This window comes from Pelodiscus sinensis, chromosome 22, assembly GCF_052426305.1.
Source record: "Pelodiscus sinensis isolate ZL-2025 chromosome 22, ASM5242630v1, whole genome shotgun sequence".
Lineage (NCBI taxonomy): Eukaryota > Metazoa > Chordata > Testudines > Trionychidae > Pelodiscus > Pelodiscus sinensis.
The window spans coordinates 23,954,907-23,982,056 of NC_143073.1; the positions used below are offsets into that span (position 1 = coordinate 23,954,907).

Below are 27,150 nucleotides of genomic sequence, written 5' to 3' on the forward strand. Positions count from 1 at the left end.
TACTCCCTCTCCCCAGATGGCAGCCTGCGGCAAGTGCAGCCGGGCTGATGGCCGAGTGGTGTGATGTGCCCAGTGTGGGCACTCAGGGCACTCCAAGCCAGAACTTCTTTGCAAGCGGGGCACCCCTTAGAACTGTGTGTCCGGGGTGGGGGTCGGGACCCTTTAAGCGCAGCCCTCGGCTAGCCTGAGACAGCATCTCCATGCTCTAAGTCCTCCTTTTATGCCCTGCCGGCACTGCTTCCGGCCATCCTTAAGCCCTGTTCAGAGTCCACTCAATGTGGACTTACTAGTTCGAACTAGCAAAACGCTAGTTCGAACTAGTTTTTAGTTCTAGATGCGTTAGTTCGAACTAGCTTAGTTCGAATTAACTAATTCGAACTAAGTTAGTTCGAACTAGCGCTGTAGTGTAGACGTACCCCAAGAGACAAAAGGGAGAAAAGAAAAAAAAAACCCAAATTCCTTTGTCCCAGTTTGAAAAGTCCCACCTACATTCCTATTGGTCACTCCACCTGGCTAGGTGTAGTTAACCCCTTAATCCCCAGGCTGCTGGCTAACCCTCATAATCATGACAAACACCATCTACTGGAAGGCATGGGATGCGTAGTCCTACGGATGGGGGTTCCACGGCCACCACCCCCAAAAGGAAAACGACGGGTGGTGGTGGTCAGGGACTCCCTCCTTAGAGGGACTGAGCCATCCCTCTGCCATCCAGACCTGGAATCTCAAGAGGTGTGCTGCTTACTGGGAGCTCACATTCAGGATGTCACTGAGGGTATGTCTACACTACCCCGCTAGTTTGAACTAGCGGGGGTAATGTAGTCATCCGCAGTTGCAAATGAAGCCCGGGATTTGAATTTCCCGGGCTTCATTTGCATGAAGCCGGCCGGCGCCATTTTTAAATGCCAGCTAGTTCGAACCCCGTGCCGCGTGGCTACACGCGGCACGGAGTAGCTAGTTCGGATTAGGCTTCTAATCCGAACTAGCTGTACTCCTCATGGAAAATGATTAGGGGGCTGGAGCATATGACTTATGAGGAGAGGCTGAGGGACTTGGGTTTGTTTAGTCTGCAGAAGCGAAGAGTGAGGGGGATTTGAGAGCAGCCTTCAACTTCCTGAAGGGAGGTTCCAAAGAGGATGGAGAGAGGCTGTTCTCAGTAGTGACAGGTGGCAGAACAAGGAACAATGGTCTTAAGTTGTGGTGGGAGAGGTCCAGGTTGGATATTAGGAAACACTATTTCCCTAGGAGGGTGGTGAAGCACTGGAATGGGTTACCTAGGGAAGTAGTGGAGTCTCCATCCCTAGAGGTGTTTAAGTCTCGGCTTGACAAAGCCCTGGCCAGGTTGAATTAGTTGGATTGGTCCTGCCTAAAGCAGGGGGCTGGACTTGATGACCTTCTGAGGTCTCTTCCAGCTCTATGATTCTATGATTCTATGAAAGGACGCAATGTCGTATGTGAGTCCTTCCCTAAGTGGAGGACTTAATCTGTCTTTTCTGCAAAGACAGGTTTTTTGCGGTTTTAGAAAGGGAAGTCTTCTACTTTACTTTGTAACTCTTTGGGAAACGCTGCTGTGGCTAGCCAGGACCATCTTCTCATAGTGATCGCTATAGCTGTGGAGCGAGCGGCTGTGTCCGCTACATCTAGGGCAATCTGGGGTCCTGCCCTAGCTGATGTGTACCCCTCTTGTACGACAGATCTCAGAAGTGGTCTCTTTGACTTGGGGAGATGTTGGAGCAGCTCCATCAATTTCGGGTAATTATCGACATTATGATTGGACAGCAAGGTGGCATCATTTGCTATGCAGAGAAGCAAAGTGGCTGATGAATACACCTTCCTGCCAAAGTTGTCTAGTTTTGTACTGTCCTTGTCCGCCACAGTGTTTCTGTATTGTGGTGTCTTCGCCTTATGTTGTGCCGTACCCACCACTAGAGAATTGGGTTGTGAGTGGTTAAATAAAAACTCGAGGCCTTTGGAGGGGACAAAGTACTTATTGTTGGCCTGCTTGCTTGTTGGCGCCACAGAGGCTGGGGTCTGCCAGATTTCTTCCTCAGCCTCCATAATCACTTCATCCACAGGAAGGGTGATTTTTTTACCTTTGCTGGGGGTGGAGGTTTTTCAGCAGACGGTATTGTTTGGTCTAGACTTCAGCCACCTGCACCTCTTGGGTTTCTGGAACCTGCTTGAACAGCTCTTGAAATTGTTTCAGGTCATCCGGAGGGGACATGTCACCTGGAAACACCGCTTCATTGGGGAGGAAGAGGACTGATCTGTAGGTGATGTCTCAGGTTGCTGGTCCTCTCCTTCAGATAACTGGCTCTCCTCTGCTGGGGCTCCACTTGGAAGGAGTTGGCAGGTGCTCCTGCTGTTGTGGTTGTGGCTCAACGAAAACATGATGATAAACCGGCGAGAGGTAACAACAAGGGGATCGCCTATGAGAATGTGATCTGTAGTAATGGCAAGCTGAGTAATGTGGTCTGTGGTAATGCTCACAATAACGATCAGAGTGAGCAAGTGATGAATGTCTGGATGACACAACACTAGCATGCCGCCTGTAATATTCTGAGTGAGAAGTCGGTCTTGGCGAATGATGCAAGTGTGGAGAAAACCTCGAGGACGGTGACTTCGAGCTGTGCCTGTCCCTCTGCCTCAGCTACTCCCTCAGTGGTTCCCGGTACGGGGTTCTCACCTTGGGTCAAGGAGAATGAGAGATGTCTCCTGTACGGTACTGAGGATCACTCGGTGTAGAAGAGCGATGATTCGGTGGTGATGGAGAGGGTGCCGGAGAAAAAGTCAGGGCTGGAGAAATAGAAATGCGCCAGTTATCTGACTTATCCATGACTTTGCTTGATGCTGATGTGGTGCCGCTCCTCGGAATCAACCCGGTTTCCCCCTTTCTTAGAGCCACCGCGCTGATGTGTGTGACTCCACCATCATGGGTGCCATTGCGTGTGGCACCGTTGTCAGTGCTGAACGTGTTGGTGCCTGTGGTGGCGAGAGCAACGACAGCGCCGATGGTCATGGTGCCGTAATATCATCCGTTTGGGCTCCCGGTGCCGCTGTTGGTCTCAGTGCCGATGGTGTTCTATGTGCCAAAGTAGTCAACTTTTCAGATTTGCCTCCTGCAGAGATTTCTGAGGCCATGGGGGCGGTGCCAGATGTACCAGGCTTGTCCCCTTTACTGATTCTGCTGACAGGTTCAGCAGGTAGAGATTGCATGGGGGATGCTCTGACTTTCTTCGCGGCAGTCACCCCTGGAGAAGAAGCCCTGCGCTTCTGCGTCACACCCACCTCTGAACTCGGCGGTGGAGCGAGGTCTGTGGGTTGTAAGGCTTTGTCAGACAGGATCATTTTGAGGGGCATTTCTTTGTCCCTACACACTCTAGCAGTGAGCCTAGAGTGATGCGTGCACTTCTGTGGGACATGTACCTCGCCCAGACAGCTAATCCAGGCCGAGTGGCTATCGGATGCCAGCATGGCCTCGTGGAAAGCACTTTTTAAAACCTGGTTAACCAGGCATTGTGTCCAGTTAGGGATACTTGTAGACTTAAAGCTAACTAAAACAACTCTCTTCTTCTTTGTTTTGGAAGGAAAAACCGCTAACAGAGAACAAAGCTTTTTTTAAAAAATACGAAAGAACTATAGAACTGTAAACACACGAAGACTAACACTAACTATTTCTTAACTAACTATTGACAGGAAAACTCTGACCAGATGAGGAGAAGAACGGAGTGCCGCCTGCGACCGAGGATGGTCGAGAGGAACTAGCAGGAGCCAGACCACACACGACAATTAAAGGATGTGAATGGTGCGAAAAGCTGACGGCGCATGTGTGGTCCAGATGACTACGGCTACTGAAAATCTCTGACCTGTGGCTCTGGGATGAGCCCGACACCTGCAGTGGAGCACCCCCGGGGACCACTTGAAGAAGAATGACAGGTTACATGAGGTATTTGGTCCAAAGCATCTTCAAGTTATGGCTACTTGTGTCCTTAAGTCAATTTCATAAAGCATGGGGGGAGGGATGAAACCTTCACAACACACTAGGGGCCACCCTCCCTCACTCTTCCCCTGGTTCAGGTGTAACCTTCTCATTCTGTTCCCCACTCTGGCGCTCCAAGGCAACCTCTACACTGCAGGCTTCTTCCACAAAAGCTTCTGGTGCAAGAACGCACCCACACTGCAAAAGCACATTGGAAAAGCGATGTGCTTAGGTGCAAGAGAGCGTCCAGAGTGCATGGATGCTCTCTCGCAAGCAACCTCTCATTGCCATTTACCCAATAGCCACCAGGGCACCTGTGCTTTTTCCAACTGGCTCTTTTTGCTCAAAAAAACCCTTGTTGCCCATCACACACACCTTTTTTAAGAACGGGGGCACAGGGGTATGTCTACACTACAGCACTAATTTGAATTAACTTAATTCGAATTAGTTAATTCAAACTCAGCTAATTCGAACTAGTGCATCTAGACCTAAAAACTAGTTCGAATTAGCGTTTTGCTAATTCGAACTAGCATGTCCACATTGAGTGGACCCTGAACCGAGGTTAAGGATGACCGGAAGCCTTGCTGGCAGGGCATCAGATTAGGACTTAGAGCGTGGAGATGCTGTCTCAGGCTAGCCGAGGGCTGTGCTTAAAGGGACCCGACCCCCACCCCGGACAGACAGTTCTTAGGGGTTCCCCGCTTGCAAAGCAGTCCTGGCTTGGAGTGCCCTGAGTGCCCTCACTCGTCACATCACAGCACTCGGCCATCAGCCCGGCTGCACTTGCCGCAGGCTGCCATCCGGGGAGGGAGGGTCTATCAGCGGGCTGCAGGAGAGCTTCCACCCCAAGGAGCCCACAGAGCCACCCCAGTCCTCCCCATCGGGGGCTCGTACCCCATTCCTCCCTCACCTCCTTCCACTTACCCCTCCCTAGCCCCCCTTCCTCATGTACTAAATAAAGGACACGTGTTCAAAAATAGAAACTATCTTTATTGAACAAAACTCGGAGAGGCTGGGAAAAGGAGGTGGGAGAGGGGAAGAGAGAGGGTGGGAGAGGGGAGGGCAACTAAAATGATGAGGGGTTTGGAACAAGTCCCATATGAAGAGAGGCTAAAGAGACTGGGACTTTTCAGCTTAGAAAAGAGGAGATTGAGGCTCCTGTTCCTGGGTGGCCAGGCTGGCAGCTGTCCTGCCCTAGACGGCCACTTCTCTGTGTCTAGTGTGGAGGTCGTGGACATTGGAGGCTTCCCCCCAAACCTGGATGAGGTCCACGATCTCCGCACTAAACCAGGCGGGCACCCATCACTTGTGGCCCCGGGCAGGCTCCTGTGAGCCGCCAGCGGGGTCCTGGGAAGAGGCGGAGGGCTGGATGGCAGCAGGTGGCTGGCTCATGCCGTGCTAGGTGCAGGGTATGCTGGTGGGGTGCTGGCAGGCTTGTACCTGGCACGGGCACTGGAGCCAGACCGTGTCCCTTTAAGGGCTCTGGGGCCGGGAGGGGGGCAGACAAGTTTCCCAGGTGGTGCCCAGAGTGGCTACACAGCCCTTAATTCGAACTGCTTAATTCGAACTAGGTGTTAGTCCATGTAGAATGAGGTTTACGTAGTTCGAATTAAGCGCTCCGCTAGTTCCAATTAAGTTGGAACTAGCGGTTTGTATGTGTAGCGCCTATGAAAGTTAATTCCAACTAACGTCTGTTAGTTAGAATTAACTTTGTAGTGTAGACATACCCTGGGGGTGCCTGGCTCTGGGGGAGAGAAAGGGGTAATTTTGTTAATATTTTGTTATGTATTTATTTATTTCCAAATAGAATCCCAAAATGTATATTAATTTTACATCAATAAATGTCGAGTTTTTGCAACTGCATGAATAATTGTATATTTATGCAAAATTTCAAACTGACAAAGTATCTGAAATTTTCCCAGAAGCCTGTTCTATTTGATTAACCATGGTCTATACTTATTTTTATTTCAACAAAACAAGGGATTCCAGTCCCCTCTGCTGGTAGCAGCAAGGAGAACAATGCAGGGGGGTGCAGGCAGGGGCACCCAGAGGGGCTAGGAGGAGACATGTGGGGGCTCTCAGTGTAGCAATTACCACTCAGGTCCCCCACCAAAATGTTACCACGAGTCACCTGTGACTGCGGGACTCACACACACTGATCTAAGTCACGTACATCAATGTAAAAGCGCTCACAGAACATGCACTGGGACTTTGCTATCTACTGTTGCAAAGGGACAAAGAGGCTGAGGGATCTGGGTTTGTTCAGTCTGCAGAAGCGAAGAGCGAGGGGGGATTTGAGAGCAGCCTTCAACTCCCTGCAGGGGGGTTCCAAAGAGGATGGAGAGAGGCTGTTCTCAGTGGGGGCAGGTGGCAGAACAAGGAGCAGTGGGCTCAAGTTACAGTGGGGAGGTCTAGGTTGGAGATTAGGACAAACTATTTTCCTGGGGGGGGGTGGGACGCGCTGGGCTGGGTTCCCCAGGAAGAGGGTGGAATCTCCATCCCTAGGGGTGTTTCAGTCCCAGCTGGACAAAGCCCTGGCTAGCATGATTGAGTTGGGTTGGTCCCGCTTTGGGCAGGGGGCTGGATTTGATGCCTCCTGAGGTCTGTGCCCACCCTGGGATTGTATGAGTCTATGATTGTTTGCACAGCCTGCCTGGTGCTTTCGGTTTCCCCGCAGGCAGGAAGAGAAAGAGACAACATGTCCGAAACTCTCCTAACTCTCCTGTGCTTTGTTAGTTAGTTTCAGGGGGAGCCGAGCTCGTCTGACCAGGGTAAACGTACACACCCACAAATGCTCTGCTAGCACTCTATAGACTAACACACCATGTAGACGGTGTCTTGAGCGTTCGCTGGCACAGCCGCTTCTTCAGATGTCCCAGACAGGGAAGCTCTCAGAGATGGAAGGTAAGAGGTTTCTGCTGCGTTTGGGTTGGTGACACGGATCCCAGGTGTCCTTTTAGCTGCTTCCTTGTGTCTGCGAGTGGAAGGCACGAATGATTTCAAACGGTTGCTCTGAAGGGCTCATAGAAAAGTCCTAAGCCAGGACTGTCTGGTCCGGCAGCACCATGGATGTCCCTGGACCACAGAGCCCAGGAACAGGGGGGTCTGGCAGCGGGCCCGAGTGTGATGGGGATGGGGGGCAGAGGGACACAGGAGGCCGGGACTCCTGTGTCGGGGTGGGGGATGGTGGCATGGCAGGGAGCTCTGGCCCTGGCAGCAGTGGGGCTGGCAGCAACTAGAGGCGGGGGCAGCAGTGGGGGAGGCTGACGCCCTAACCCGGTGGCAGCAGGGGCCCTTAGGGGAGGGCCCTCCCCTGGTCCGGCAAATCCCCTCGTTTGGAACTGGTCAGGTCCTGAGGGCGCCGGACCAGAGAGGTCCTGCCTGTCAATACTCCCTGTTTGCCGTTCCACAGCCCTGAATACCACCCCCGCCAAAGCCAGTGCCAGGGCTTTTGGTTAGAGCTGGGCAAAGCCTTGGGCCAAAACAATTTTGAGGGGCAAAAACTGCAGGTTTGGGAGACACACGGTTTGTGAATTTCAGTTGGTTTTGACAAATTCTGCATTTGAGGGAGAGACCCTCCTTACAGGGAAAACCCGACGTGTTTCATGTGGAGATTCTCTGGGTGAAAAGTGTCAGGAGTTGTTTTTTTTTTGGGGGGGGGGGGGGGGCAGCACCAACTTTTTGTTCCAGAATTGTCTCTGCTTTCTTTGTGTTCGAAATGATAAAAAATGGAAACGTTTCCTTTGTCCCAAAACAAAACAAAACTGCCACTGGTTGATTAGCTGAAAGTTGTTAAAATTTCCGTTCACAGTTCAGCCCCAAACCCTTTTATTCCCCTGGCATTTCAAAGTGGCCAAGGAGCTGAGAGCCGTTATCTTCCTCGCTCTAGGTTCATGGATTCTGGGACTAGAAGGGACCTCATAGGGTCATGACAGGACAAAGTATTATTTAGAGCAGAAGCTACATGCTGGAGGGGGAAGAGGGTGTCACCATGGGGATCAAATGCCCCCCTCAGCAGCCAGCCCAGGTGGGGAGTGGATCAGAGCTAACAGAAAAGGGGCAGAGCCACCCACTCCTCAGCTCGGCTTCGGCTGCCTACGAGCGAGGTTTATATCAATGTGTTTAGTTTCGCATGCAGAAGCATGAAGGGGCCTACGCAGGGTGCTGCGTTCCCCTGCCATATGTATGGGGAGCATATTTTCTGACTCACTATTGGGGACATGTTAGCCACGCCCCCGACCCCTGTTAGCCATGCCTCCAGCCCCCGTTAGCCACGCCCCCGACCCGTTATCCATGCCTCCAGCCCCCGTTAGCCACGCCCCCGACCCCTGTTAGCCATGCCTCCAGCCCCCGTTAGCCACGCCCCCGACCCCTGTTAGCCATGCCTCCAGACCCTGTTAGCCACGCCCCCTGACCTCTGTTAGCCATGCCTCCTGACCCCATTAGCCACGCCCCCTGACCTCTGTTAGCCATACCTCCAGCTCCCGTTAGCCACACCCCCTGATCTCTGTTAGCCATACCTCCAGCTCCCGTTAGCCACGCGCCTTGCACTTGTTCGGATGTACCACTGTCATCCAAGTTATTAATAAATATCTTAGAAACCTCTCCCTTTCCCCTCTGCTGCCATGTCTCCTCCCCACCCCTCACCCTCCTCTGCTGTCCTGGCTCTCGCCTTTCTCATTGTCCTCAGCCCTCCTGTCCCCCTTCCCATCCTCCTTGACCCCTGCACCAGCCCTTCTCTTCAACCTGCGCCCACCCCTCCTCTAGCCCCACTCTGATCATCCGTAGCTGCCCCTTCCAGGTGCCTCCCCCTTCCCTCACTGCCCCTGCCCTCCTTTTTCCCTTTCTTCCTGGTGCCCACCCCCTCACCACCCTCTGCCCCCGTTCCCCTCCTGCCCCTCTGTGCCCTCACACACGACTTGCTCCATCCCCTGCCTTCCTCATGCCCACACCTCCTTTCAGGAGGAGGCGGTGCTGCCGGCCCAGGACTAGAGTTGTTAGGTGTCTGGTATTCAACTGGACAGTCTGATTTTTGGGCCCTCTGTCGTGTAAAAAAATTCAGGAAATATTGGACACGTGCAATGTCTGGTATTTCCTGGTTTTCCGGCTGGGCACCAGAGGGAAGGCTGGCGGGGCCGGGAGAGTGGCTGGGAGGGGTGCAATTGGCGTAGGGAGCCTCTGGTTGTGTCTGACGTAGGAATGATGCCTTGGGGAGGAGGGGAAGCCCTGTCCGTGCTCCTGAGCGCTGGTCAAGTGCCTTGTGGAGCTGTAGCCAGACTCATTCGTGCTTTGCCAGGACCGTGCGTGGGACGGGCAGCGCCCTGGGATCTGCGTGTGCCCGGGTCAGTCCTGCTCCCCGCTGGCCGATTCTCTCTCACCCCGGCCAGTTCCACTCCCCCCGACTCCTCCCGACCAGCACTGCTCCTCCCGACCCCCTCCTGGCCAGCCCTGCTTCCTGTCGGCTGGTTCTCCTCCTCCCTATCTCCCTCAGCCAGCCCTGCTCTCCCTGACCACTCCCACATCTCCCCTGGCCAGCCCCGCTGCCCCTGACACCTCCCCCCGACCAGCCCTGCTTCCCGCCGGCCGTCCCCCCCGATCTCACCCGGCCAGCCCCACCAGCCCTGCTTCCCATCTCCCCCCCCCCCCTCCTCCCAGCCAGCCCTGCTCCTCTCCTGGCCAGTCCTTCCCTCCCCCCCCCCCCCCCCCCGCGGTTCAAGTGTGTCCCGTATGTTTTCTGAAGCTATCTGGTAACCCAAACCAGGACCCCGCATGACAGAGGCGGTTCTGCGGGGGTCGGGAGAGGCCACACGCCACCAGAAGCTGGTCCAGCTGCTCAACGTTCCCTAGTAGGAGGGAGGCAGAGGAGGCTGCGCCATGCGAGTAGCAATGGCACGGCCCCATTTCTTGCTTCTTCCTGCAAGCCAGTGTCCCCATCGAGCAGTGGAATGTCCGGAGGGGCTTTCTGGGATGTTTCACTGCTTGATGGGGCACCGGGACAGAGCATTTAAATTCGGGACTGTCCTGGAAAGATCGGGATGTATGGTCAGTGTAGCCGTGGTACGTTGCCAAGCCGGACATAAAATTAAGCAGATCACTGACCCTGGGCAATTTCCTGCGAGGGCTAGCGTGTGCCCGAGCTGACAGCCTCCCCCGGAGAAGGGCCCATCGTCAGCCCCACCCCCTTTGAAATCAAAGCTCAAGTGTGCCCCCTGCTGCGGGAGGAGGGCGCTAGGAGACATGCCGATGCCGGCTCCCCCATCACTGTTCCACCGGGGATAAAGGGTCAGCGGGTGGGCAGACAGGACACAGGAGTTTACAGTGGGCGCTGTAACCACCAGTCTACACTAAGGAAGTTAAAATACGGTTAACTGACTAGTCGATAGGCACTTCCCCAGCTCACCACTGGCTCCACTACTCCTTTAAAATGGGCAGAGCTGCTGCACAGCTGCCCGGGGTCCACGCAGCACTTCCCTGGAACCCAGGATCAGCTGGGGAGTCTCCAGCTCATCCCCGGCTCCATGGCTGACCCTTTGAAAGGTGCACAGGCAGCATTTTAAAGGGGCAGTCACCGCACAGCTGATCCGCGGATAAGCTATGCAGCGGCTGCCCCTTTGAAAAGCCACCTAGGGATTTCAAAGTGTGGGGCTACCCCTTCTCCCTCCCTTTGCTGCCTCTGTCTTATAGAGGCAGCAAAGTGGGGGGGATCTCAGCTAGTCGACTAGGCAAATGCTTATCAGATAGTCGACTAGTCTTTTACATCCTTAATTTACACAGTCATTCTTTCTGTGTGTCTCTGCCTGGCTCAATCACTCTTTAGTTATTCATCCACAGCTTCAGACTAAGTTTGATGCACTTATGCAGTAAAGCCACCAGTTTCACAGTGTCAGTCTGTCCAATCATGTGCTTTGAAATACTTAGTTGTTGGGAGCAAATTGCCTAGAAAGGCTGTGGAATCTGTGTCACTGGAAGTTTTAAAGAGCAGGTTAGACAGACACTACTTGATCCTGCCGTGAGGGCAGGGAATTGGACTAAATGACTTCTTGAGGTCCCTTCTAGTCCAGTATTCTGTGAGTCTATGAATAAAAGGAAAGGGACTAGGGAAGTGTTAATCCCCCCTTCACATACACAGCCCCCAGGGGTCACTGGATGAAATGAATAGGAAGCAGGTTTAAAACAAACATAAGGTCGTGCTTCTTGACTAAATGCACAGCCAACCTGTGGAACTCATTGCCAGGGGATGGTGTGGAGGCTGAAGGCACATAAAATAATTAGCTATTTCCGTGGACTGTAAGCCCATCACTCTCTAGCAACCAGGGTGAGCAGGGATGCAACTGATGTTCCCTCTGTTTTTAATTTCCATGTGCAGATTGTGCACCCCTGCCAGCTGGGGGCGCTCTGCTAAGCAGCTGGGCGGCATCTGAATCTATCCTGGGTGGCTGCTCAAGCGCTCAGCTGGCAGGAACACAGGATGAAGTCCTGGGCTCTGTGTCCCTAAGCCTCTGACTGCCTGGGGATGTGACAGCTCAGCAGGGGATGGATCACTCGATGGATCACTGTCAGAGGCAGGCACTGGGCTAGATGGGCCATCGTGCTGACCCAGTCTGGCCGTTAGGTTCTTATCTCATGGCCCAGGAGTTATCGCATCTGCCTGATGACAGGACAGTAGCCCTGTCAAGGCTGATTCCCCACTCTGGCATGATGAATGCAGAAGTGGGGGCCCACAAAAGCACCCCAAAATCTGATCTCTCCGGGCTTTGGTAGAAAACTTCCCCCCAAAATCTTAAAACCCTAGATTTTTTCTGCCCCCATCAAGTGTTTTTGAACTCACAAACGAGTGGACACTTGAAACCAACCCCAGGGCACCCCAAGGTCTTTTCCCCAAAGAGCTTGTAAAAGAAAAGAGAAAAGAGTCTGTGGTAGCTGCCCTCTAGTCAGGGGCAGGCTGATCCCACGACAGATTTTCCAGGACACAGAACTGAACCAATTCCAGGTTAATAAAAAAAGAAAGAACTTTTATCATCAGAACAATACTCCTGTTGCGAGCATAATGACTAGAAGGAAAAGGTCACCAATTAATACACTCATGGAGGATTCCGCCATGGGCCAAAACTTAGTTGCAAAAGAGAGGAAACCCCATTTCTAACAGCCACGCGGCCCACCCCTTATGGAATGTCTGTAAATATGGGGTGCATTGAGGTACAACCTTGGACACCTTTAACCCAGTAAGGTCCAGCTCAATTGACTTTAGAGACTGTATTGGTGATATAATGACTTGCTCTCTCTGATCCACTTTTACCACGTGACCCGTTCAATGGGTGTCATCTAGATTTTTGCATATCAGACTCGGTGGCAATTATTTTAAAACTAGCCAATTAGCCCATCATAAGACGGGATTTTCAGGTCTCTCCTCTACGTCGGTCTCTCGCTCTGTCTCTGTCTCTGTCTCTCTCTCTCTCCTCCTCCTCCTACTGCCCCCCCCCCACCTCTCCTCCGCCTCCTGCCTCTCTCTCTGTCTCTCTCTTTCTCTTCTCTTCTCCCTCCTGCCTCTCGCTCAGGGGACCACGGAGCCCACATGGCTGTTTGGGCTCTGCACTCCTTGTGCTGCATGAGGGGCGTGGAGCCCAAACGGTCGCTTGCACCGCTTGCTCCCACGCGGCAGCCTGGCTGAGCAGTGCAGAAGTCAGCCGAGAGCCACAGCGGGAGGGGAAGGGGGGCGGGTCGATGATGTTCACAGCTAGGGGGCGGGGCCTGGAGCCGCTGTCATGCCACACGTCACTGCCCTGCCCCCTTTCGCCTCCCACCGTGGCACTCGGCTGACTTCTGCGCTGCTCAGCCGGGCCGCCGCTGGGGAGCAAGTGGCGCAAGAAGCCGTTTGGGCGCCGCACTCTACAACGTGCACCGGGCCTTCCCGCTTCATTCCCATGGAGTGATCTTGCTCTGCAAACTTCCGATACAGCCCCTGATCTCCGACTTCCCATTCAACAGGCCTCTCTACCCAGCCCAGGCTGTTATCCATCTTTTGGATGTGAACACACAACTGCTCTGCTATTTTCTTACGGATTTATGTTAATGCCTCTACTGGATCCACTGGTTGTTTAGCACTTTGGGTTCCCACCCATCTGGAATATCAACATCTAACCACCACTGCCGGGGTGTTCGCATGTCCCTCCTGTCATTGCTATAAAAGGAGTGTAACCAGGACTGGCAAGGCCATTAGAATCACGGGCAGCTTTTCATCCCAGGCTTTTCCATTTTCCTTTGCCATTTTTCCTTAGAGTACGGTTAGTTTGTGTGACGGACCGGGCCGTGTCTGGGCACAGCTGAGGGCGTCCGCTCAGGGCGAATTGCTCAAATCCGGGGCTCCTTACAGTCCCCCTGACTGGCGACCTCTCCAAACAGGCCACAAACCAGTCCCACAGAGCGCTTCAGCAGCCTGCCTGAAGCCTCCCGAGCAAAACCCCTCCGACACCCCAGCAATATCCGTGCCCCAGATGGCCCCGGGCCTATACACAGGTGGGGGGTCCTAGCACCCAATCCCACCTACCCCGAACAAGTTCTGTCCGGTTCCAAGAAACCAGCCACAGATCCCTGGTCAATTTACCCTCTGGACCTTACCCACAAATCACGCTGGGCCAATCCTTTAGAATCTATATCTAAAGGTTTATTATTACAAGAAAGAAAAGCCTGAGAGTAAGGTTATTAAAGTACAGTACGTTACATGCACCGAATCTCCCAGTTCTCGATGCAGGCTCTAGCAGAGATGTTGCAGCTGCTGGTTTAAAAGTTCTTATTGCACATCCTGCGATCAGGATGGGTTCACAGGTCTTCCGGGCTCTTCAATCCCTGCAGTGCTGCCTCTGGGATGAAGTGCTGAGCTGAGAACAAAATGGCATCGACCGCATGGCCTCTTTATACCCTTCCTGGCCTCTTCTTGTATGCAGCAAGTCACCTGGTCAGAGGCCAATCTCTATGTTCCCTGCTGGCTGCCCTCAGGTGACAAATCCCATTCTTTGGGTGTGTCCATAGCCTATTGAGAGCCATTGTTCCACAGGGCTTCGCTACTCAGCCTGTCCATAGCCATGCTTAACCACATTCACAGAAATATTCAGCTTCCACACAGATTACAGATTCCTACCTACACACACAGACATTATACACTCACATAAATAGCGTACACAGGATCAGCAAACAATAAGCTCCCATTCAATACCCCACATGGCTCCCTTTCATACCAATTTCTGGGGCCAACACCCCCACCTAGGGGTGCAGCAGCGATCTGGCTGCTTCCCTCCAATTCAGCAACGTGACAGTTTGTTCCACTTGTCCTGAGAATTGGGGGTGTCTTGCTATGTGGAACCTTTGCTTAATGCCTGGCATTTTGAACAGCTCCTGCATAGTTTCCCCAATGACGTGTGAGCCTTGGTCTGAATCGATTTTCTTTGGCAGCCCCCACTGGCTAAACAATTGCCTGGCTGTAGTCAAAGCTGTGTTGGTCTTTGTTGGGATGGGTTCTACCCATTTTGTAAAGGAACCTACAATTACCAAACAATTCTTGTAGTTCCTTGGGGTAACTGGTAGCAGTCTGATATGGCCTGTCTGTTACGGGGCTGCCTTCTCTCTGGATCATCACACTACCGAACCGCTGTGTCTGGAAACGCTCTCTGCTCCCAGGGGCTTGTCCTGCCTGGTCTTACACTCAGCGAGGGAGCTGCTTGCCTGGGGAGTTGGGGTCCCCTCAGACCTGCCCCCCCCTGCCCTCTCCCCGGGGATCCCTGCCTCAGGTCTGCCTGGCTGGCTCAGTCTGTTTTCTGGGTTGCAGGTCGATCCCGCCCACAAACGATGGCCCCAGAGCGGCGCATGGAGCAGCCCGTGTGCCTCATTGAGAGCGACGACAAGGGGGCCCTGCGCGTGAACCCCCAGGCTGTGAAGATCCTGGAGGCCATCGCCCAGCCAGTGGTGGTGGTGGCCATTGCAGGACAGTACCGCACGGGCAAGTCCTACCTCATGAACGCTTTGGCTGGACAGAGAACAGGTGAGAGGCCTGGGCCATGTGCCCCCCCCCCCCTCATTATTCCTTGCTGCTCTCTGGGGCTCACAGTGACCTCCCTCCTTCAGCCATCCTGTGTGTCTGCGTCTCATGGAACCTGTCCTCTCTCCCCAGGGTTCTCGCTGGGCTCCACCATCCAGTCACACACCAAGGGCATCTGGATGTGGTGCCTGCCCCACCCCCGCTGGGCTGGCCACGCCCTGGTGCTGCTGGACACCGAGGGGCTGGGAGATGCACATAAGGTGAGCTGGCTCTGGTGGTGCTGATGGAACATGCTGTATCGTAAGGTGAGCTGGTTCTGGCGGTGCGGTGGGAACAGGTGGTCCTGTAAGGTGAGGGGACACCTGAGTTCCTGGGTAAACTCAGACTTCACCTGCCTGTGGCCATTTCATTTGCCCTCGAGTCCCAGGGGCACCTGGTGTTTGCTCTGCTGGCAGAAATCAGGGCCCTTGGGGAGGCTCAGGAACATGCACAATTCACTGGTTCAGGCAACAGCTGTTTAGACGCACTCTAAGCCAGACTCCCCACGGCGCAGAGGCTCCAGGGCGCCAAGGCAGGGATTCTACACAACAGCTGAGAGGGAAACGTGCCCTAGGGTTACCAGGTGTTCAGTTTTCATCCAGACAGTCCGTTATTTCTGGTCCCTGTCCGGTAAAAAAAACCCAGCTGCTTTTAGACGGAAGGCTGGTGGGGACATTGTTCCCCTGCAACATCTGGCGAGGGTGTGGGCGAGGCACATGGGGATATTTAAAGGTGCAGCTACACTTTTTTCTTTTTCTTTGCTCAACAACTTTGGCTCCCCCGAGTTTTTTTATTTTTATTTTTTTGCTGCCATGTTCAGAATTTTTTGTGAAAGCATCTGGCGACCCTAGTGCTCCCTGTTCTACAGCGGCTCTTCTAAGTGCCCTGAAACCCCCTGAGGAAATGGGCGGCCTTGGGAGCGATGGCCCTGCCTGTGGAGCGGGGTCCGGGGGATGATCCAGGCTTGGTTGGTTTGGCCCAGGAGGTTGAGCAACAAACCTCTCGCATATTATGGGAGGCCAGTTCAGTGGCTCTGACAGTGCTGGGGGCTTTGCACCCCCCCGTACGCCATGGCAGGAGTCTGTGTGAGACTGAGCTCAGCTCATGTCCAGCCCCCCTGCCTCTGCGGATCAGAATGGCCGGAAATCCGGGGGGGTGAGTCAGACGTACAACCCGGCTCTAGAGGAGCTGGGTGCCACTTGGTTTCTCTGTAGCCTCTGTAGTGGAGAAAGCAGGCAGCACAGGGGACAAGAGACCGTGTGATATTCCACTCACGCCCCCCAGACTGTCCGCAGCCCCTTCCCGGCCCTGTGAGAGAGGAAACCCTGGCCCAGCGCTAACTGTGCTGGAAGAACGTGCCACCGTCATCTTGCTGAGCCACATTCAGGCAGGGGAGTCAACAGGCCCTGGGCACAGTGGGGTGGGCCTGGCTCCTGGATGGGGTGGGGCCCTGGGCAGAAGGGCAGTGCTGGGGGCAGTCAGCCCTCCATGCTGTCTGGAGTGCAGGGCACTCTCCCCCCAGCCCTCAGAGCCACACAGTGCAGGCAGCGTTTAGGGTGCTGTGGACCTCTGGGTGCGTCCCGGGGCTCAGCCAAAGGTGCTGAATGATTCTGGCCGGTTCGCAGAGGGTCCCGTTGGGCTGCGCGGCGCAGGGCGAACACACCGCTCCGATCCGGCACTCGCGGGGGGGCTGAGGAGACGCGGGACAAGCAGCTGAAGCCTTTGTGGGGCCGTGTCTGAGGGAGGCTTTTCTCCGCAGTCTGTTCCCCTCCCGGAGCAGGGCTGAGCACTGAGGAGCCCCCCGGGTTGCTCGTGTCCCTGGTGCGTCTGCACTGACCGTGGGGCCGGGCACCGCTGTGGGCCGGGCGCTTTGTGCAGACCCTGCGGTGCCAGCGGGTGGGTCCCTGCCAGCGCGTCCAGCTGGCCCCGCAGCTAAGGGAGGCCTCCTGGGGTGGCTCGGCGAGTCACTGGGGTGGGGTTTCTGGGCTTGAGGGACGTCGTGCAGCCGGCCTGGCTTGCTGGGCCAGACCCGCCTCAGATGGCTCTCGGGACAGCCCGGGTCCTGCCCTGGGGAGCGGTTAATGGGACAGGCTGGCGCTGCCGGCAAAGCCCAACCCTGGCTCCTGCAGACAGACCCAGCCCAGCGCTCGCGGAAGGGGAGGGACGAGAACGGCCACAGTCGAAAAAGCAGCTTCTCCCTGGGACCCTCCTGCCAGGTGGCGCCAGCAGCATCCAGGGCCGGGCTGGGCATCTCGGTGCCCCTGGGCAGCTGTAAAACACAGACCGGCGGGAGCCCCCAGCCCGTAACCCGGGCTGACACACCCCTCCTGCCGCCCCGGAGAGGCAGCCCCTCCCCTCGCAGGCACCGCGCCTGGCGCAGGAACAAACAGGGAGCGAGAGGAGAGCAGCCCCCACGTTACTCATGGCACTGGCAGGACTGAGAGCCACAGACCTGGGGGCCGGACACCCACCCCAGAGTGCGTGATGGAGCCCTTCTGTACCCGAGTGTGGCAAGCTAGCAGCCAGCCTGCTCCCCACGGACAGGAACCGGCAGGACTCACACGAGGAGCCGCTCTCACCCAGCCCCTGCTCCCCCTGTGCCCGTTTCCCCAGGGCGACCCGAAGCACGATACCTGGATCTTCACGCTGGCCGTCCTGCTGAGCAGCACCCTGGTGTACAACAGCAAGGGCACCATCGACCAGGATGCCATGAGCAAGCTGCAGTATCCTTCCCGGCAGGAGAGGGAAGGCGGGGGGGGGGGGGCTGTATGGGGTTGGGAGAGGCTGCAGCTGCTGCTACCGGGCAGGGCCCTGGTCCAGGGTGAGCTGGGCCTGGTGGGTGGGTCCAGGGTCTATGCAGGCCCAGAGCCACCCCCCACAAAAGCGGGTGTTTGGGCTTCCCCATAATGCCCACCCAGCCTCTGCTCGGCCTTCCCCGCGGTCTCCCCGCCTCCCTGCTCTGGAGAGAAGTGACTGATGTCACAGTCGGGTGGGGAGTCATCGAGTGACACCCCCCCACAGGCGCCCATGGGGCTGTGGGCAGGTTCTCACCCTGAGTAACTGGGCGGGGGGGCAGCCCCGGTGTCAGATCGTCAGTGGGGGCTGAGCCCCGGCCACAGGACCAACTGACATGTGAGCCCAGGAGAAGGGGGGGAGGATTCAAAGGAAAAGTGTCTCCTGTTCCCAACAGCCACCTCAGGCTACGCACCCTCAGCCCCTCCCTCCCGACCTCTCTGCCGCTCCCCCAGGGCGGGGAAGGGCCTGCAGGGGGGCCTCTCCTCACTGCTCTGCGGGGGGTGTTGTGGGGGGACCGTGAGGACAAGCCGGGGAGCAGCAGGAGACCTGCAGAGGGTGCTAGGCAGGGAGAGGGGCAGCGCCTGGGGCACAGACCCCCCCCGGAGCCCTGCAGGCACCGCTGGGAGAAGCCGTGTGTGGAGACGTTCCAGTGTCAGCAGAGCCCGGGCCAGCCCTGGGTCCTCTCCCATGTAGGGGTCCAGCAATAAGCCCCACAGCCTGCTCCTGGCCAGGGAACTGGCCTGTCTCCTCCTGGCCTCCAACAGCAGGTCCCGGGGTGAAGGCTGAGTGGGGCTAGAGAGCAGGGAGCCCTGGGGCCGCGTGTTGCTCTGTCGTCTCCCCCCATTCTCCTCCCCCACGTGGACTCTGAACGGCCTGTGGTGCAGGAACAGGGCAGCGACGCCTGGGTCCGAAGTTCCCGCTGAGCTGTGTGGTGCCCAGACACACGGCTTCCCATTCGGCCCCGTGCCGGGCTCAGGGCTGCAGGGCGCAGACTCTCCCCAGCCCCCACAGCTGCTGCTGGGCCGCTCTGGGCTGGGGCCACTGGGGATGCATCTGATGAGGACAGAGATGCAGCAGCCGGTCGCCTGCCCAGAGCTTCTCTGGAGACCCCTGGCAGGGCCGACCCGTCAGTCCCCCGAGCGCCCAGCCTGGCTGCACCTCAGGGGCTGGCTGGGAATGTTACGTCTGATCGTGGCCCGAGCCAGCAGGCCAGGCGATGAGCCGAGAGTCCGTGTCTGAGCTGGGGAGGGGCTGGGCTCAGCTCCAGAAGGGAGGAAACATCCAGGGAAAGCCCAGACCCATGTGAGGCCAATGACAAAAATCCCATCAGTGTCTGTGGGGCAGGATCTCAGCCCTGGGCCATGGCTGGGCTGAACCTTCCCCTGGGGCCGAACGTGTCTCCCCACCCTTGGTCTGGTCAGACCATTTGTGAGGGGGCTTTGCCTTCCCCCGGGAGCCACCTGTCGCTCCAGCCACCTGTGAGACCCCCCAGATCCCTCGGCCTTCTAGGGCTGCGTCATGTCCTGCCTTCCTGGCCTAGCCCAGGTACAGTTTGGGGTTTGCACACCCAGGCACAGGGCCCAGATTGGGGGCTGAAGAGATGTGTGTGTGTGTGTGTGTGTGCGCGCACGTGCACACGTGCGCTGCAGCTGCCTCTAGTGCACAGGCTGCCATGGGAAGGGTTGGTCAATGGTGCACAGGGAATGACAGACGTACCCTGGTTTTGTGGGGGTGGGGTCCAATGTTCCCTCATCTTTTCCATCCACGTGTGGAATAAGTTTTTATGCGCACCCAGGCAAGTGCAGATGTGAACCACCTGTAGAAACTAACTGTTTTTTCAGGAAGAATGGCTCTGATGCAGGAGGGGGTTTTGCACAAAAAAGCGCAGTGTAGATGGCACCTTTTTGCACAAAAACCTCTTGCGCAAAAACGGCTCAATAAATTATGCAAATGAAGCACGGCAAAATGCTAATCCGCAATTTATTTGCATAGGCTCTTGTGGAAGAGGGAAGTGGTGTAGATGTAGCCTCAGTGCCCGGCTGGGGCTGGTCTGGCTGCTTTACTCCCAGCCCCTGTCACCAGCATCCCAGGGCACCTGTCTGGATTCCTTAGCTGCCTGGCCAGCTTCGTGTTTGAGCTCTCGGAGCACATCAAGGTGAAGGCTGACGAGGCAAAGCAGGAAGAGGAGGAGACTGCGGCTGATACCGAGTACGTCAGCTTCTTCCCAAGCTTCATCTGGACCCTGCGGGACTTCACACTGGACCTGGAGCTGGAGGGGAGGCAGGTGACGGAGGACGAGTATTTGGAGAGCACCCTGATACTGAAGAAGGGTAAGTGCTCGGCCGAGGCCGGGACAGAATTGCTGGGAAGTGAATCAGGTCCCAGTGCGGAGGGGCAGAGGGGATGGAACTGCTCAGGGCTCATGGTCCTTTCACAAACGCCAGGGCAGGGACCACCCTGGGGTGTGCAAGGGGCTCGGAGCGACGGGCTCGGAGCGATGGCTCAGGGGTGGACGTTGGCATCTGTGTGAAAGTGGTTCCCGTTAACACTGAGCTGTGGATGGGGGAAGGTTCCACGTGGTGATGTCGTGAGTGTCTGACGCTCACGCGGAGCCAGGCTGAGCTCTGTGCTGACCCACGTCTGGCCTGTGCAGTGACATGGATCTGTGTGTCCGAGCGGCTGTCTGCAGGAGCTGCACAAACATGCTCTGGGGACTCACTTCACAGAATAGGTTCCTCTAAGCTCCGTGTCTCTAGTGTGTTAATGAGTCATGTGGGGCCCTGACAAAGGGTCACTAAAGGCAGGACAGACGACAGCCCCTGCTTCCTCTCTGCCCATGAGGGATGTTACCAGTCAAAGATCGCTACTGGATTGCTGTGACTGGATTTGTTCTGAACAGTCCATGCTGACTGTGGCTTATTGCCTTGTTATCTTCTAGCTGCTCGCGAACTGATTGATTATTTCAAATATTAGAATCATAGAACACTGGGACTGGAAGGAACCTCGAGAGGTCATCGAGTCCAGTCCCCTGCCCTCATGGCAGGACCAAGTACTGACTGGACCATCCCAGATAGACATTTATCTAACCTGCTCTTAAATATCTCCAGAGATGAGGATTCCACAACCTCCCTGGGCAATTTATTCCAGTGTTTGACCACCCTGACAGTTAGGAACATTTTCCTAATGTCCAACCTAAACCTCCCTTGCTGCAGTTTAAGCCCATTGCTTCTTGTTCTGTCCTCAGAGGCCAAGATGAACAAGTTTTCTCCCTCCTCCTTGTGACACCCTTTTAGATACCTGAAAACTGCTATCATGTCCCCCCTCAATCTTCTCTTTTCTAAACTAAACAAGCCCAGTTCCTTCAGCCTTCCCTCATAGGTCATGTTCTCTAGACCATTAATCATTCTCGTTGCTCTTCTCTGGACCCTCTCCAATTTCTCCACATCTTTCTTGAAATGCGATGCCCAAAACTGGACACAATACTCCAACTGAGGCCTAATCAGCGCAGAGCAGAGCGGAAAAATGACTTTTCATGTCTTGCTCATGATATACCTATTAATGCGTCCCAGAATCATGTTTGCTTTTTTTGCAACAGTGTCACCCTGTTGACTCATATTTAGCTTGTGGTCCACTATAACCCCTAGGTCCCTTTCTGCCCTACTCCTTCCTAGACAGTCGCTTCCCATTCTGTATGTGTGAAACTGATTGTTCCTAAGTGGAGCACTTTGCATTTGTCTTTATTAAACTTCATCCTGTTTCCCTCAGACCATTTCTCCAATTTGTCCAGGTCATTTTGAATTATTACCTTATCTTCCAGATTAGTCGCAACCCCTCCCAGCTTGGTATCATCTGCAAACTTAATAAGTGTCCTCTCTATGCCGATATCTATATCGTTGATGAAGATATTGAACAGAGCCGGTCCCAAAACAGACCCCTGTGGAACCCCACTTGTTATACCTTTCCAGCAGGATTGTGAACCATTAATAACTACTTTCTGAGTATGGTTATCCACCAGTTATGCACCCACCTTATCGTAGCCCCATCTAAGTTGTATTTGCCTAGTTTATTGATTGGAATATCATGCGAGACCGTATCAAATGCCTTACTAAAGTCTAGGTATATGACATCCACTGCTTCTCCCTTATCCACAAGACTCGTTATCCTATCAAAAAAAGCTATCAGATTGGTTTGACATGATTTGTTCTTAACAAATCCATGCTGGCTGTTCCCGATCATCTTTTTATCTTCCAAGTGTTTGCAGATGATTTCCTTAATTACTTGTTCCATTATCTTTCCTGGCACAGAAGTTAAACTGACTGGTCTGTAGTTTCCTGGGTTGTTCTTGTTTCCCTTTTTATAAATGGGCACTAGATTTGCCCTTTTCTAGTCTTCTGGAATCTCTCCTGTCTCCCATGAGTTTCCAAAGATGGCAGCTAGAGCCTCAGATACCTCCTCTATCAGCTCCTTGAGTATTCTAGGATGCATTTCATCAGGCCCTGGTGACTTGCAGGCATCTAACTTTTCTAAGTGATTTTTAACTTGTTCTTCTTTTATTTTATTGTCTAAACCTACCCCCTTCCCACTAGCAATCACTATGTTAGGCATTCCTTCAGACTTCTCCGTGAAGACCAAAATAAAGAAGTCATTGAACATCTCTGCCATTTCCAAGTTTCCTGTTACTGTTTCTCCCTCCTCACTGAGCAGTAGGCCTACCCTGTCCTTGGTCTTCCTCTTGCTTCTAAAGTATTTATAAAAAGTCGTCTTGTTTCCCTTTACTCCCGTAGCTAGTTTGAGCTCATTTTGTGCCTTTGCCTTTCTAATCTTTCCCCTGCATTCCTATGCTGTTTGCCTATATTCACCCTTTGTAATTTGTCCTACTTTCCATTTTTTATATGACTCCTTTTTTATTTTTAGATCATGCAAGATCTCGTGGTTAAGCCAAGGTGGTCTTTTGCCATATTTTCTATCTTTTCGACACATCAGAATAGCTTGCTTTTGGGCCCCTAATAATGTCCCATTGAAAAACTGCCAACTCTCCTCAGTTGTTTTTCCCCTCAGTCTTGCTTCCCGTGGGACCTTACCTATCAGCTCTCTGAGATTACCAAAATCCGCTTTCCTGAAATCCATTGTCTCTATTTTGCTGTTCTCCCTTCTACCCTTCCTTAGAATCATGAGCTCTATGATTTCATGATCACTTTCACCCAATCTGCCTTCCTCTTTCAAATTCTCCACCAGTTCCTCTCTATTTGTTAGGATCAAATCTAGAACAGCTTCCCCCTGGTAGCTTTTTCAACCTTCTGAAATCAAAAGTTGTCTCCAATGCAGTCCAAGAACTTATTGGATAATGTGGGCCCCACTGTGTAAGTTTCCCAACATATATCTGGATAGCTGAAGTCCCCCATCATCACCAAATCTTGGGCTTTGGATGATTTTGTTAGTTGTTTAAAAAAACCTCATCAACCTCTTCCACCTGGGTAGGTGGCCTGTAGTAGACTCCTAATGACATCACCCTTGTTTTTAACCCCTTTTAGCCTAACCCAGAGACTCTCAACATGTCCTTCTCCTATGTTGCACTATGTACCAAATTTAAGATGACTGTTCTATATAGTCCTGGGTTTTCTTTATTCCCCTTTTTGTAGATGGGCACCATATTTGTCCTTTCCCATATTTGTGATTATTTACTAGTCTGTCTACTTCTTCCTGGTCATTAGAAGCCCTGGCCCAGGCAAAGCACTATGAATAACGGTGACTTGGTGGGATGACTCGCATGGAGGAGTAAAGGACAGGCAGGGGAGAAAAGGAGGAGGAGTTTCACTGTATGTAAGACTACGTCTATATTGCACCCTTTTCCGGCAAAATCTTATGCAAATGAAGCGAGAAGTTGAATACTGATGTGCTTCATTTGCATAATTAATTAGGGGATGTTTTAGTGCAAGAAGCTTTTGCATAAAAAGGAGCTGTGTAGATGGCTCCTTTTTGTGCAAAAACCTCTTCTTCCATGAGAACTGTTCTTCCTGAGAAAATGTGGAAGAACGGCTCTTGCGCAAAACAGAGATTTTGCACAAAAAGGAGCCATCTACAAAGCTCCATTTTGCGCAAAAGCATGCAAAAATGGCCCCTAATTAATTATGCAAATGAAGTATGGCAATATTCCACTCCATGCTTCATTTGCATAAGCTTTTGTGGGAAAAGGGTGCAGTATAGAGGTAGCCAAAGAGAGCAGTAGGATTGCTCAGAGCACCAGTGTATGGACGGAGAAAAGCCTGTTGAGAATCTTTGGGTTAAGTTTAGAGGTGCAAACAACAGCAGGGATATTGTGGTTGGTGTCTGCTACAGGCTAGATCCGGTGGATGAGGCAGACAAAGCGTTCTTCAGACAGCTGAGAGAAGATTCCAGATCGCAGGCCCTGATCCTGTATTGCTATCCCAACAGATGTCATGGGGGACTTTAATCATCCCGGCATCTGTTGGGAGAGCAATACAGCAGGACACAGACAATCCAGGAAGTGTTAGGAGAATGTTGGGAATAACTTCCTGGTCAAGTGCTAAACGAACCACCCAAGGACCATACGCAGCCCGACCTGCTGCTCACAAACAGGGAGGAACTAATAGGGGAAGTCAAGGTGGGTAACAACCTGGGCAGCAGTGATCATGAGATGGTCGATTTCAGGATATGCACCCTGGACTGCAGAGAAGCAGCCTGTGACTCCCTCAGAGACCTGATGGGCAGGATTCCCTGGGATGTTAACATGAAGGGGAAAGGAGTCCAGGACAGCTGGCAGGATTTTAAAGAAGCCTTATTGAAGGCGCAGGAAGAAACCGTCCCAATGAGCAGTAAGAAAAGCAAATATGGCAGGTGACCAGCTTGGCTTAGCAGGAAGACCCTTTGTGAGCTTAAACACTAAAAGGAAGCTGACAAGAAGTGGAAAATTGGACAGATAACCAGGGAGGAGGATAAATCTATTGCTTGAGAATGCAAGGGAGTTATCAGGAAGGTGAAAGCGGAATTGGAATTGCTGCTAGCAAGGGATGTGAAGGGTAGTAAGAAAGGTTTCTACTGGCATGGTAGCAATAAGAGAGTGATCAGAGAGGTTGTGGGACCCTTACTAGATGAGAAAGGTAACAGATGATGTGTACTTCCTGAAATGTTCAATAATTGTTTTGCTTCTGTCTTCACAGACAAGGGCAGTTCCCAGACTGCTGCTCTAGACAACATAGTAAGGGGAGGCGTGAGCAGCCCTCGGTGGGGAAAGAACAGATTAGGAACTATTTAGAAAAGCTGGACATACACAAATCCATGGGGCCGGATTTAATGCATCCGAGGATACTGAGGGAGCTGGCATTGCAGAGCCTTTGGCCATTATCTTTGAAAACTCACGGAGATCAGGAGAGATCCCGGATAATTGGAAAAAGGCAAATGTAGTGCCCATCTTTAAAAAAAGGAAGAAGGACAATCCAGGGAACTATAGACCAGTCAGCCCTGATCTATAGTGGAGGGGATCCTCAAGGAATCATGGAGGGGATCTTCAAGGAATCCATTTTGAAGCACTTGGAAGAGAGGAAAGTGATCAGGAATAGTCAGCATGGATTCACGATGGGCAAGTCATGCCTGACCAATCTGATTAGCTTCTATGATGAGGTAACGGGCTCTGTGGGCATGGGGAAGTTGGTGGATGTGATATACCTTGGCTATGTCTACACTGGGCCACTTATTCTGGAAAATCAGCCGCTTTTCCGGAATAAGCTGCGAGCTGTCTACACTGGCCCTTGAATTTCCGGAAAAGCAACGACGTTGAACTGTACGAAATCAGCCGCTATTCCGGAAAAACTATTCTGCTCCCGCTCGGGCATAAGTCCTTATTCCGGAACACCGTTCCGGAAAAGGGCCAGTGTAGACAGCCCAGTAGTCTTTTCCGGAAAAAAGCCCCGATCGCGGAAATGACGATTGGGGCTCTTTTCCGGAAAAGCGCGTCTACATTGGCCATGGACGCTTTTCCGGAAAAAGGGCTTTTCCAGAAAAGCAGCCTGCCAGTATAGACGCTCTTTTTCCGGAAATACTTATAACGAAAACTATTCTGTTTTAAGCATTTCCGGAAACTCATGCCAGTGTAGACACAGCCCTTGAGTTTAGCAAAGCTTTTGATCCAGTCTCCTACAGTAGTCTTACTAGCTAGTTAAGGAGGTATGGATTAGATAAATGGACTGTAAGAAAGATAGAAAGCTGGCTAGACTGTTGGGCCCAATGGATAGTGATCATTGGCTTGATGTCTGGATGGTGGTCGGTTTCTAGCGGAGTGCACCAAGGATCAGTTCTAGAGTTGGTTTTGTTCAACATCTTTATTAATGACCTGGATGAGGGGATGGATTGCACCCTCAGCAAGTTTGTAGATGACATTAAGCTAGGGGATAAGGTAGATACATTGGAAGGTGTACATAGGGTCCAGAGTGACCTAGACAGGTTAGAAGATTGAGCCCAAAGAAATCTGATGAGGTTCAACAAGGACAAGTGCAGAGTTCTGCCCTTGGGACAGAAGAATCCCAAACATTGCTACAGGCTGGGGACCGACTGGCTAAGTAGCACTTCTTCAGAAAAGGCCCCAGGGATTCCAGTGGATGAGAAGCTGGAGATGAGTCAACAGGGCGCCCTTGTAGCCAAGAAGGCAAATAGCATATTAGGTTGCATTAGGAGAAGCATTGCCAGAGGATCCAGAGGAGTGATTGGTCCTCTTTATTCAGCTCTGGTGAGGCCACATCTGGAGTATTGTGTCCTGTTTTCCCCTCTACACACTATTTAAAGGATTTGGATGCATTGGAGAGGGTCCAGCCACAAACAGTCTGCATGTGTCTTGTCTCCTCTCATTGCTCACTGCTATTGTGCCAGTAGTTTCAAAGGTTCATACGGGATGACCCAGTCATTACGTGCCTCTCAGCCGGGCTCTCAACTCAAACAAGACGGAGGAGCAGCTAGCACAGAGCTTGGTTAATAATATTACAGGGGGTAATGCAATTAATGCCAACTGCAGAGCTCTCTGGAAAGTAGGCTCTGTGGGCCTGGGAGTTACCGGGGGTCTGGCACGGGGCAGTAGCAGGGCATGGGCCCCACACTCACCTCAGCAGCAGGAGGCCGAGCAACCTGGCAGCCTGAACCCCTCTCCCCTGCTGTCCAGTTCCCAGGCCAGTGCACTTGGCATCGCCCTGGCCCCAGCCCCAGCGACACGCAGTGTAACAGTGTAACAGGCATCAGTGGGGCAGAGCTGAACTGGCTGCTGGGTCACTCCAGCTCCCACCACCACGGGAAGTGTGGGGGGCCA

The 27,150-nt window shown here is 53.4% G+C and overlaps 1 protein-coding gene across 1 annotated transcript in view; it reads left to right on the top strand.

Moving 5' to 3' along the window:
* Positions 1-6,509: 6,509 nt before the first annotated feature.
* The window catches only part of LOC142819584 (guanylate-binding protein 3-like), a 49,546-nt gene continuing 28,905 nt past the window's right edge, over positions 6,510-27,150 (top strand). Inside the window, exons 1-5 of the mRNA XM_089772586.1 lie at positions 6,510-6,880; positions 14,796-15,008; positions 15,138-15,265; positions 17,658-17,767; positions 19,965-20,170. Of these exons, the coding sequence (XP_089628712.1) occupies positions 6,847-6,880; positions 14,796-15,008; positions 15,138-15,265; positions 17,658-17,767; positions 19,965-20,170 (691 nt within the window). The 5' untranslated portion in view covers positions 6,510-6,846. The remainder of the gene's footprint in view (positions 6,881-14,795; positions 15,009-15,137; positions 15,266-17,657; positions 17,768-19,964; positions 20,171-27,150) is intronic.